At 52.3% G+C, this 12,505-nt stretch overlaps 1 protein-coding gene across 1 annotated transcript; it reads right to left on the bottom strand.

Annotated features, from left to right (window-relative positions):
• Positions 1-1,882: 1,882 nt before the first annotated feature.
• On the bottom strand, positions 1,883-3,963 carry Olig1 (oligodendrocyte transcription factor 1). The gene has a single exon (XM_021628436.2). It carries the CDS (start codon positions 3,823-3,825, stop codon positions 3,049-3,051), a length of 777 nt encoding a protein of 258 aa, XP_021484111.1. The 5' UTR covers positions 3,826-3,963; the 3' UTR covers positions 1,883-3,048.
• Between the last annotated feature and the right edge of the window lie 8,542 nt (positions 3,964-12,505).

The following is a 12,505-nucleotide window of genomic DNA, read 5'->3' as shown; positions in this document are numbered from 1 at the left end:
CTGGGAGACTGCTTTGTGCTCTGCACACTGTGTATGACTTTGGTTTGCCTAATGAGGTTCCCGAATGCCTGCTGTGGCGGTTCACTTATAACCTAAACTGCCGAGAAGTCCTCCCAGAAACCTTGCCCAGCACGGGGCTGGTAAGATGCTACCTGCAGGCAGCTCATGTAAAGGTTTTGATGGCACCCTGTTCTGGTTGTTGTTGATGATGATTGCTACTATTATTATTTTGCCAATTTGATACAAGTTAGCACCATTTGAGAAAATGGCCCCACAAGACTGGCCTGTAAGCAAACCCATACATGTTTTCTTGATTAAAGATTGATGGGGAAGGGCCCAGCTCACGCTGGTTGGGCCCACCCTGGCAGTGAGCCTGAATAGTGTAAGAAAGCAGGCGGAGCAAGTCATGGCGAGAGAGTTGGTAGGTAGCCTTCCCCATGGCCTCCTGTTTGGTTCCTACCTGGAGTTCCTGCTCTGACTGCCCTCAGTGATGGGTTATGACCTAAGAGTTGTAAGATGAAATAAACCCTTTCCTCTGCAGGCTGCTTTTGACCATGGTGCTTATCAATCACACCAATAGAAACCCTGACTGGGACATAACCTCAAACTAACCTTGTAGAACCTTGTTGAATTCACTCATGATCTTTGGCAGTTTGAGGGCATAATTTTTCTCAGTTTGAAAATCACATACGCTATGCATTTTCCAATAAGGTGCTTTTTCCGTTTACAACGGGAGAAAGGAGACGTGACAGTGCTTACAGCCAGGGACTCTTTGTACTCTGTGAGCTTTCCGCTCCTACAGGGCCCTGCGATGACAGTGGTGCCTGGGTGACCCCTTGGCGCAGGAGGTGGACCTGAAGAAGTGTTTCTGACCTAGCAGTGTGGTTCTGTGCCTTTTTCCCAGATAGTCTGATTTGGCTTTAACAGCTGGTTGTTTTCCCTTCTCATTAGGTTGGGAGGTAAGCAAGAGTAGGCAAAAAAAAAAAAAAAAAAAAAAGAGGCAAGGTCTGGGAGAGTGAGCCTCGGGGCTCCCTGCACGGGCTGGCCTGCAGAGCTTCCCCCTCTTGAGTCTGGGTTCCCTGGGGACAAAAATCACGAGCAGAGAAGGCAGCCATTCCAATTCTCCAGCGCTCTCTCTGTTCTCAAAGCGAATGTCCCTCCCCTGTTGTGTGTTCCCGATTGACCGTTCCTCGGCTAATGGGGGGCGGGGGAAGGGGCTCCTAAACAGCTTCCATGTGAACAAGTCAGCATCCTCATGTTTACATTTTCTTTCTTCTGGAGGCAGGGTCTCATGTCTCTTAGACTAGCCTTGAACTTAAGGGTAACTTCCTGTCTCCATCCACTGGGATGACAGGCATGCACCAACCTTGATTTACAGCACCCAGAATTCTTAGAAATCAAGACTTTCCTCGCTTGGAATTGAAGTATGTCCAGTGTCTTATTTTTTTCATGGAGACAACTCTACTTAAAAAAAAAAAATCCTGCAGGTGGAGGAAACGCTCTTACACCTGTTTATGATTCTGTTTACTACAAGATAAAAAAAAAATAGATTTCAGAAAAAAGTTGAGATTAAAACTCTAGTAATGTATGGCCTAATTATCTTTTTACCTGGAGGAAGGTATATTTTAAAAAGACCCTGTCTCCTAATCCTACACTTGGCCAGGCTCTGGAGTTCCCCCTCCACCCTCAAACAGCTCCATTTCTAGTTGATGCCAGAATCTGGATTACAGTTGCTTCCCCGTTGGGTTATTTTAACATTCAGGAACTCGAGTTTTAAAATGTGGAAACCCAGCCATTTAACTACTAACCTTCACCTTTACCTTGTGACTCCAGCAGGGTACAAGGACATTTTTATTTAACAGACGGAAAAACGTAAAAAGTCGACTGTTGACGGTTTATTCTGTGGTTTCTGTACATTCAGGGGAACAAAGCTAGAAGTCACATAAAATGCCAGTTAAATTCGGCTACTGTTAACAACCCGAAGCTTCCAACATTAAAAAAAAAAAAAAAAAATCAGAGCAAGCTGGTGAAGATTATGAAATAGTCTCGGGCAACCTCCTAACGCTAAGCACGAGCCGGGACGCGGCGCCCACGCGTGCCCGGGGCCCCTCAGCTGCGCGGCTGCGGTTGGAGACCCGCGCGCGGGGCGCCGGCGCCTTCCCGCCTGCGGCGCAGCTGGCTTTGTCCAGCCGCGGCGGTTGGGATCCTCGTCCTCGTTAATGACCGAGTTCACAGGCGTGAGCTGTGACGTGCCTCGTTACCTATTTTAGTAAGTCCGGAACACCGACGGCGTGAGACGCGGCTGGAGTTTGTGTTCACGCCAGCTCCAGTGTCGGTTAGGCTACCTTTAAGGACGCAGAGTCTAAGTCGGTTTCCAGGGTTTAAGGAGAGGAAACAGCCACAAAACACCAGAGAACTTCCCCACCTCGCACACCCAACGACTGTGGCGCTGTCCCCTCCCGCGCCCCGCGACGCCCCACTCAAACTCTGGGCCTTCCAGGGCGGCCCGCCCGCAGGGCCCTGCTGTGTGGTCCAGGCCTGCGCTTTCCAGACCTCCCAGGTCCGCTGGGCTTGGCTTGTCTAGGAGCGAGGGAGCCCGTGCCCTCGGCTGGGACAAGGAGAGAAGGGCTGTGTGACGCTGGGGGAAGCTGCCCCTAGGCCCAGGAGCTGGCGCCTGCCGGGGCACCAAGGTGGCGGACCGCCGCACCCAGGGCACCCCGCCGTGAGCCGCGCCGCCGGCCGCTGTCCTCCGCGGCCCCGCCGAGCGCACAGCTACAGGAGAGCGGGGTCACCCCCGCCGCGGGGTGAGCTTAAGGTGAGGCTGCGGCGGCTCCCGGCTCTAAGCGGCGCGATCCAGCTAGTACCCCAAGCGACCGAACACCCGCTCGGGCCACTTTAATTGCCAGGGGGTGGGGGAGGGGAAGAAGGCGCCCCGCAGTCTGTGGCCTGGGCGAGAAGTCTGGAAAGGCCCTTGTTCCCGGGGCCAGCTCCCTTCCGGGGCGCGGGCAGATTGGCCGAGGCCGCCCCCGTCCCGGGCCCAGCGGGCCCTCACTTGGAGAACTGAGCCTGCACGGCCGCCAAGCCCAGGCCGGCCGGGACCAGATGCGGGAATTTGCACACGGCGCAGGAGCAGAGGCCGGGGCCGCCTGCGCCGCCAGCGGGGAGCGCGAACTGGCCGCACGGCGGCTCGTCGAGCGCCAGAGACAGGTACTTGGCGGGGCGCAGCGTCTCGGGGGGCCCCACGGCGCCGGGCGCCAGCAGCACGGAGCCCGGCGCGGCGGCCAGCAGGGGCAGGCCGGCCAGGAGCAGGCGCGGGGCGGCGGGGCCCGCGCCCTCGCCGAGCGCGCGGCGCAGCTCCTGCAGCGAGCTGCCCAGCAGCAGGATGTAGTTGCGGGCGAGCAGCAGCGTGGCGATCTTGGAGAGCTTGCGTCCCGGCGCGCCCTGGCAGTGCGCCGCGGAGTAAGGCAGGATCACTTCGCGCAGCGCGTCCATGGCCAAGTTCAGGTCCTGCATGCGCTTCCGCTCGCGGCTGTTGATCTTGCGCCGCAGCTGCTGCTGCTGCTGCTCCTCTCTGGCGTCGGCCCGCGCGCCCCCGCTCTCCGGCGCTGTTCCCAGAGGCTCGGCAAGCGGCGCCTCCGGCTTCTCGCGCGCAGCCTTGGGGTGGAGAGACGCGGTGGGAGAGGAGGAGGAGGACGAGATGGGTGGCTGCCTGAAACCCACCAGCTCGTACAGCGAGGCCCCAAGAGGCACATCTCCGGGCCGCTGTGGCCGCAGCATGGTCGCGGGAGCCGCGTTCACACGCGCCGGGGAAATCGCATAGTACATCAGGGGCGGGGGCGGCGGGGGCGAGCGAGGGCCACCTTCCCTAGCGCCCGAGGGCGGGCCGGTCGGCGGGTCGCCCTCCCCGCGGACGATGGAGGGGCGCAGTGCGCGCCGGACACCTTTAAACCCGGCTTGGGAACCTGCGAGGGCCGCGGTTGGGGGGGTGCAGCCAATGGAGGCGCGAGGTTGGCCACAGGCGAGTGCTCATTGGGCGCCAGCGCAGAGGTTCGGCCAGAGTTGCTGGAGAAGGTTCTGCCGTCGCAGCACCCGCCTCGGGAGGAGTAGGGAGGGAGCCTTGGGGCAAAACCCCGATCTCTTCAGAGTTCTTGCTCAGCTGGTCCTGCTAAATGGCTTTTGCCTGTCTTCATGTTCTCTCTACCTCTACCCTCCTCCGCTTTTTACAGTCACACTTATAAACTGTGATCAACCAGTCGTCTCAGCGCTGAGAACTACATCAGAAAGGAGACCAGCCTAGGCTTACATAGCAAGTTCCAGGCCAGTGTAGGCTACGAATGAGAGCCCGTCTTCTATAAAAAATGTAGTTAGATATTTGTAAGTTGAAATGCACCATGCCTCAGTCACAGCTCAGTTGTGTAAAAGCCTGAATTTACACGGTTTGCCTGATCTCCAGGACCTATTTGCTTTTGCAAAACTTAAACCATGGAAATAGCAACTCTGTGTAACTCCTGATAACTGTTAAAAAGAACAGCCTCTGCCTGTGTTAGCTTACTTCCGTTGCTATGATACACATCACCAAAAGCAACCGGGGAGGAAGGAGTTCACTTGGCTTACAGTTCCCAGTCACAGCTCCTCTGTGTCAGGATGGGAGCACAAGCAGGCACGGAGGACCAAGAGGAACCCGGTTTGCTTCCCCAGGCTCTCTCTGTTTAAGCAGCACAGGCCTGCCTGCCTGGAATGGGCCAGCTCACGGTGGCCCAGCCCTCCTACATCAATTATTGATACAGAAAATGTCCAAGAAGGGCCCACAGGCCAAGCTGATGGAGGCAGTTTTCTCATCTGAGCTTCCCTCTTCCTGGCTATGTCCAGCTGACGGCCAAGACTGGCCTCCACCCTCCACGTGGCGATCACTACCCCGTCTGCACGATTGTTTTGCTCAGAGACCCTCCATAAGCAGTGTCACAGCGTTTGTCCCGGGGGCTGGCTTATTCTGGCATGTGTTCAGGCATCCTCCATGCTGGACACAGCATGCATCTAAGCTCTTCTTCCTTTTTTCTTTTTCTTGAGACAGAGTTTCCTCTGTCCAAGGTTGGCCCTCAACTCTATGCATGAAAAGATAAGTTTAAGCTTATGACTCTCACCCCCAGATGCTGGGATTTCAAGCGTTCACTAGCATGCCGGTTTATGTGTCGGTGGGGGTCTGAGTCCACAGTCTTGTGCTTACTAGGCAGGCACTCTACCAACAGGGCCGCAGCCCCGGCTTGAATTTTTACTAGTGAAAAAGCCAAAGAGCATACTACACTTTTCAGTGATCTATGGTGTTGCCTGTACCCACTGCCTTTCCTTTACCTGAGTTCACAGAGGGTGGCTTCAGCCCCTTGGCTGTTAGGACAATGCTCCCACATATATGGTCTATTCTGGTTTTGCTTTTTTTTTTTTTTTTTGTACAACATTTTCCAGCAGGTCCAGAGAATGAAATGTGTGGCAGTAAGATAGTCTCCATCAACCTCACCGCATCTCTCTGACCCAAGGTCTGTAGGGATGAAGGAGTCTTTGAGGTTATGATGGGGTCTTCCTTCCCCAAAGGGATGTGAGCTCTTTATCAGTGACCTTTGCTTAAGCAAAACCCACTCTAGCTTCTTATCAGAAGGAAAATGACTCGCCTACATTCCTAGCTGTTGAAGATGGAACCAAATACATCTCTTCCCAAGGACAACAGGATTGCTAGAGAAAGCTTTCCCCTCTGAGCACAAGTGGGACAATCCAGAAACTTTCAAAGTCAAGAAATGTCCCCGGGAAGAGTACTTCAGTATCTGAACTTCTGCTGTCCAATATGATAGCCATGGGTGCGTATCTAAGTGTGAAATTAATTGATAAAATGAAGCTCAGGATCGCAGCCCCAGGGTACACGTGTGGCCTCAGGTCACAACAGTTGTACCTGCTGAACAGCAGGTATGGCACACACCTCCGATGGCTGAAAGTGCAGATCTAGGCTGTAGCTGAAGATGGGCTTCCACTCCCTTGAGGCATTCTGGTTAAGACTAGGGGGTCTGCCGTGAGAGCTGATGTTTGCTGTGAGTGCCCGTTGGCTGTGCTTGCCAAGACTGTCCTTCCAAGGCTGCCATGGCGATGTTCACGCCATAGGCCACTTGAGTCTCTGCTTCCAGCCTCCAACCAAACCTGAACCTCCTGTGCTAGCACAGCTTGAATGCAGCTTCTCTTCCTGGGATATTTCCCATCTGCCCTCTTTCATCCTGGCTGACCAACCGCTGGCAGCTTCTGTCCAGCCTGGATGGTCCTGTGTGTGGATATTGTCTTGTCCATCCAGGACAGTTTCAGAGCAGGGAGTCATCTGTTGATGTCTGCATCCCCTCGAAGCCCAGCACCATGCTTTTGTGTCTCCTGTGTGTCCAAGAGCTGTGGAGGTGGGCTTGAAATCACCTCTAGCTCACAATAACAATCTGTCCCTTAAAATGTGCAAACACCCAAAGTTGCTCATTTGTGAGTGTGCGCAGGTTTACAGAGAGAAGGAAGTTGGTGATAGGAGCCTGCTTGGGGAGAGAGGAGGTGGCTAGAAGAAGCTGAGTTTAAAGACAAAAATCGCACCAGACAGGAAGCAGAGCAACACCAAAAAAATAGCAAGAGACCTTTGCTAATTGTGCCACCCTTGGGCACGGCCGTCTGTCTGAAACGTTTGCACGGATGTTTGTATTTGGCTCTCCCGGGACCATGATAGCTGGGCATTTTTGATCCGCATTGAACACTATAAAACTGAGACGTTCAGGAAGTGCCTGACTACTGAATGCCTTCAGACACGAGAGGCAAAGCTCCTCTGTCAGCAGATGGCTTTTTAAAACCCCTCCTCCTGGCCAAGCTTCCAGGAAGCCAGGACAGAGCTGTAAGGGAAAGAGTTGCAGACTGGGTTGAAAGGACTAAACACCCAGCCAAAGTCTAGCCAGTACTGACAAGGTTGTGGGTTCAAGCCACGCTCCTGGAGTGGGCACCCGGGAAGTCACCTCCAGAAACCACATGCCAACTAGGCAGGCCCTGCCCAGCCTTTTCCTTCTGGACCCCTTGGTACAAAGTACTAAATTGGGGCAAGCCTTGGTGTCCTCTTCCTATGGCTTCCTTTGTCCCACTCCCTCGGCAGAGACCCCAAACAGTGAGACAGAGAGGCAGAACCCAGTCTTGGGCCACAATGGCCCAGGGGCTCCCCTCTGTGTCCCCACCCCCTGGCAGGTGCACCAAGAATCTTCCCTCCAGGAAGACCCTTTTATTGTGGGCATTCTGGAGGGATGTTTTTGCCTTTGGCCTCACTTTGTCAATCCCTTCTTAGAGAAACAAGCTCCCCACCCCACCCCACCCCCCACCCATCAAAGATTCATGGTAGTCAGCGTGCATTTAAGTGTTCCAGCCGAGGGCCCCAGAAGAGAGTTCCGGGTGGCCGTACGGTCCCAACATGGGCACAGGACTTGGCACTCTTTGGAGCTGGTGACTTGGATGGCCCCTTGTGCCAGGCCCAGAGCTCCAACAGCATGCAAAGCATGACAGCTGGCAGAGGCCAGTGAGGTATTGTGGCCACTGGCAGGGACCCATGCAGTCTGTCTCAAGGGGAGGCAGCTGCTGTGGCCTCCCGCATTCAGGACATGCCTGGGGAACAAGTTGCACTAGCCCTAACAACGCTCTTGTCTTCACCCAAATGGGCTGTGTCTCTCTGTCTCTCTGTCTGTCTTTCTGTGTGTGCATTTGGTGGGGGGAGGGGTGTGTGTGTGTGTGTGTGTGTGTGTGCGTGCATACTCACATTAGTGATGGATTTCAGCCAGAGGTGTGTATCTCAGGCTCCTTTTACCTTACATAGAAACGGAAGCTGTCCTGCCCACCTTGGCTTTGAGCTAAGAGGCTGGAACCTGTGAAATGGTGGGTGATGGGTGTTGTGGGGTGCTGTAGCTCTAAGCATGAGGACGGGCTGTGACTTTAAAGCCTGATGTGGCTTGAAGCCTCCTGTTTTCCCTGAAGACATTTTCCTCCCACAGGCAGCTAGCTAAGAGTTCAGAGGCTGTCTTTGCTAAATGTGGTGTTTAAGCGGCTGGAGCTGAGACCTGTGCTGGAATGATGGGGTTCTGAAACATTAAAAGCTTATTCTGTGGGCATTGCGGTTCTCCATCAGTACGGGAAGTGGCAGCTTGTCCAATGTCTGTGTCCTTTGTCGCCTCCAGATACAACCTGCCTGGAATGCAGGAGGCAGGGAAGTGCCACGGAGAGCAGCTTCATGCTGGATTGCTCCCTTGTGGGAGAGGAGAGAGAGAGCAAAGAGAAAAAAAATATTCTTCGCTATTTCTTCTTAGATGGAGAGAAAGTCTGTGAACTGCCTCATCGGACTTTAAATCCCTCTTAGAAACAACGCTATTCAAATGATGGTTCCATCTGGAACAATGCCAAAGACTGTGAATTGAGTTTATTTTCAAAAGTCAGTGCAGTTGACCTAGTGTACTATCTGGTAACCGACTACGCTATTTTGAAATCCATCTGGTCACCTCCATCATCTTTATTTCTAATATGGCAGGGCACAGGCGGAAACACAATGTTCTCTTTTGTGAGAATCACAATAAAGATTATCTAATGTAGTAAGTATTTTGTGAATATTAATAGAGTTTATTTTATTTTTATATGTGTGTGCGAGTGTGTGTGTGTGTGCATTCGTGTGCATACCTGCCAGTGCCCCTGTGGAGGTCGGAGGTTAATGAGAGGCGTCTTGCTCTGTAATTCTCTACCTTAGTTTTTGACACGCAGTCTCTCACTGAACCTCGTTCTCGTTCGTGGCTCATGAGCTCTGGAAATCCACCGTCTTCACACCCACTTGTCTTTCTCTGCCCAGGATGGGGTTTACAGATGTGCGCTGCCGTGCCTGGGTGATGGAGATCCAAACTCAGGTCCTAGTGCTGCACAGTCAGAGGTGCTGGCTGAGGCTGCTCCCCAGCCCTTATTTTATTTTTCATGAAGGCCCTTCGTGCCTGATTTAAATAAAGTTTACTGCTTCAAACAATTTCCAAGTTCAAAAATAATCATATGACATATTTTGGGAAACTAGAAAAATAAATTAGGGAGCATCTGTGTGTTTGGGGGTGTTCCTTAGACTAACAAAAGCTTGATTCAGCTATTGGTGACATAATTCAAGCAGATGGGCCCTCCCCCTCCCCCATTTTTTCCCCCTTGATTCAGGGTAACCTACCAGAAATAGAGTTCCTTGCTCATGTGAAAATCCCTTTCTTAAGATGGGCTGTATAAACACATCTCTGTCTTTCTCAGTCTGTGTCAGAGAATTATTCAGAATAATTCATAAAAAGTGAAACATTGTTTTTGTTTTACTGATCATGGGAGATGGTTCCTGCCTCTTTAAAAGCAGATCAGCGGCATGTAGGACAGAGAACCTGGGGGTAGCTAAAAGATACATGCTAAATGTGGTAAGGATCGTGCTGTGAAGATCTGTATATGTTAGCACACGATTTGGTATCTGAAGCATTGGTTCAGGGCACAGCAAAGATATTTTCTGAGCTTCTCTGAAACTTAGTAACCGAAGCCAAATGTTCCAAAGGCTTACACCAAGACAACGAAAAGACACAATTTGCTTGGAAGGCTGTGGCTAATTTATAACACAATGTCCAATGTCATGGTTAGTTTTGTTGCAAAAATTTGGCAGTTTAACCCAGAGTCTCAGGCAGCCTGAAAAGATGCGAGAGGGATTCTGGCCGCAGCATCTCTCACTTGCTGGATGTTCCAAATGGTTCAAACAAGCCCTTTCATAGAGACGCGGGGCCAAGTGTACTCAAAGGAATGAGGGAAAACAAAGGTAGTGTGAAGTCATTTCCCTGCACTGGGTCCAGCCATCCGGTTTCGCTCTTTCCCCATTGAACGGGCAGAATGCAGCAGGAAGAGAGGGGATGAAAGGAACAAACCCACTGATGTGTTTGGGGAGAGAATGGAGAGGGCCGGGGCGTCGGGCTGCTAAACTCTCATTCTAGGTTTTCAGACAGGAGTGAATGATGAATTAGAGAGACCTGAAAGGTAATCAAATGTGGGTCACTGAAGCGTCGAGGCCAAGTTGCAACAGCACCTGCAGGGGCAGGAGGCTCTGGAAGTGAGTGTGGGCCCCGCAGTTGCTCGGCCAGGCCACCCTGGCTGAGGCGCAGAGGCTTTGTTCACGCGCTCACCTGTTGTTTGCTCTTGGCTCCTGGCTCTTCCCCTGTTGCAGCCGGAGCCGGGACCTGACTCCAGATTAGACCACCAGCAGGAGGAGGAAGGCGGGGCAGGACTTCCCAGAGTGCAGCTGGGATGACCAAAGCCTCTGCCTGCTTCTCCACAGGGAGCTCTGACCTGGAAATATTAACCCAGACGCTGGAGACATCTGAGAAATACACAGACCTCAGCTGTAATATCCTGAGAAGCTTTTGCTCAAAGGCTCAGCACACTTGTGTCTTACAGAGTAGAGGGCTAGTAGTATTTATATACTAGGGCTGTGACAAGGACTAGAAAAAATGTAATGTGCTGCCTAGAGCCTGGCACACAGGAACTGCTCAGCAAAACGACACTTAACTGCCAGACAGAAACCTTGGGAAGACATGTATTAATTTTCTTCAGACAACTGTAGTGTCCCAGATTCATTTGCCTTAAGAACATGTTTGTGGGGCTGGAGAGATGGTTCAGTGGTTAAGAGCACTGGCTGCTGTCCCAGAGGACCCGGGTTCAATTCCCAGCACCCACATGACAGCTCACAACTGTCTGTAGTTCCAGGATCCAACACCCTCACACAAACACACATGTAGGCAAAACACCAATGTGCATAAAATAAAAATAAATAAATTAAAAAAACATGTTTGCAGCCAGGTCCTGTGGCGCACACCTTTAATCCTAGCACTCAGGGAGGTAGAGGCATGTGGATCTCTGAGAGTTCGAGGCTAGCCTGGTCTACAAAGCATGTTCAAGACAGCCAAGGCTACACAGAGAAACAGTGTTTTCTCTGTGCCAAGCACTTGGGGTTCTCTGTCTCCTGGCATGCACACTTCATACCCTGGATGCCTCCTCCATGAGGCTGCATGTCAGGACCACTGTCCTGGTCTCACCTAAAGGAAATCGGCAACAGTGTGCAAAGAGAGGTGTGTGGATGTCGTGCAATATGAGCCTAAGCACTGACAGCTGTAACGAGGACGGTGAGGCAGACACCTGGCTTTAAGCACTGACAGCTATAATGAGAACTCTGAGGCAGACACCTAGCTCTCAGGCCTGGCTCCCTCACTTACCGGCTGAGCAGCCTGGAATACGAGACTTCCCACATCAGTGTCCTTGTGGTAAGGAGAATTAACCTGAGCTTGTCGTAGGGTCTTGGTGAAGATGGGTGAGCTCAAGGTTTGGAGAAGAAAGCATGCGGAGCATTCCCTGTTGCTGTCATCTTCCGACCCTCTGTGATGGGTTGATTTCCCCTGAAGTGTGGGCTGAAAGCCTACTGCGGCACCTCAGAATTTGTCAGAAAGTGTTCCCCACAGGTTCAGCGAAGGGGTTAGCTGTGATGAGTTCACTGGAGCAGGTCCCTAATCAGTGTGACCAGCATCCTTATGGAAAGGGAAAAACTGGACACACACACACACACACACACACACACACGCCCTTAGAGAATGCCTTGTACAGGTGAAGATGAAAACAAAGATTCAGGCAATTTTGTAAGCTAAGCTGAGCAACAGTGAAGATCTCCAGCAAACCAGCAGACGTTAGGGGCGAAGCAGGGAACAGATTTCCCCTACAGCCTCCAGAAGAAGCAATCCTGCTATTACACTGATCTTGGGCTGTGTCCCACTCCCCACATAGTGAGATGATGGATCTCCACTAGGTGTGCCTAGCCCGCTGCCTCTGGGTGGCGTGAGCCCCGGGGTACGCGTGAACGCGTCCTAACACAAAACTGTGAACTTACTCAAAACATTGATATTCTCTCTCTCTCTCTCTCTCTCTCTGACTCTCTAGCTTTCTATCTCTGTACGCTCAGTTGTGTGAACTTTGTACATGGAGCATATCACAGTGTTCAAAGGTTGGGCATCTCTGGAAGGCACTCAGTGGCACGTTGATTTAGCAGCCAGAGCTGATGCACATGAGCTCTGAGCTGGCTCCTCCATGGACTCAGTGGCCGGAGACTCGGTGCTCAGGCTCCTCCCTGCCTGCTGTATGCAGCTCTGCCTTGTAAAGATCTGTGAGCTTGGACAGGCTCCATAACCTCTCTGTGCCCAAGTTGATCCATGTGTACAGCGAAGCTCATACTTGCACTTGAAAGCAAAGGTTGGCTGGGTAGAAGCCAGCCATCAATGCTGGGATGTTGCTGCTGCTGCTGCTGATCTAGGACCACTCTTGAGGGCATTGAGATTTTAGCATAGCAGTTAAAGTAGCTGGAGTCTCTTGGTCTGTGATCAGGTCAGAGGTCGGGAGTGAATGGTTAGGCCATTATGATTGGTAACAGGATAGAAGG

The sequence above is a fragment of the Meriones unguiculatus genome, chromosome 17 (genome assembly GCF_030254825.1).
Source record: "Meriones unguiculatus strain TT.TT164.6M chromosome 17, Bangor_MerUng_6.1, whole genome shotgun sequence".
Taxonomy (NCBI): Eukaryota; Metazoa; Chordata; class Mammalia; order Rodentia; family Muridae; genus Meriones; species Meriones unguiculatus.
The sequence above is the reverse complement of the archived record's forward strand: the minus strand, read 5'-3'. Positions and strand labels throughout refer to the sequence as shown.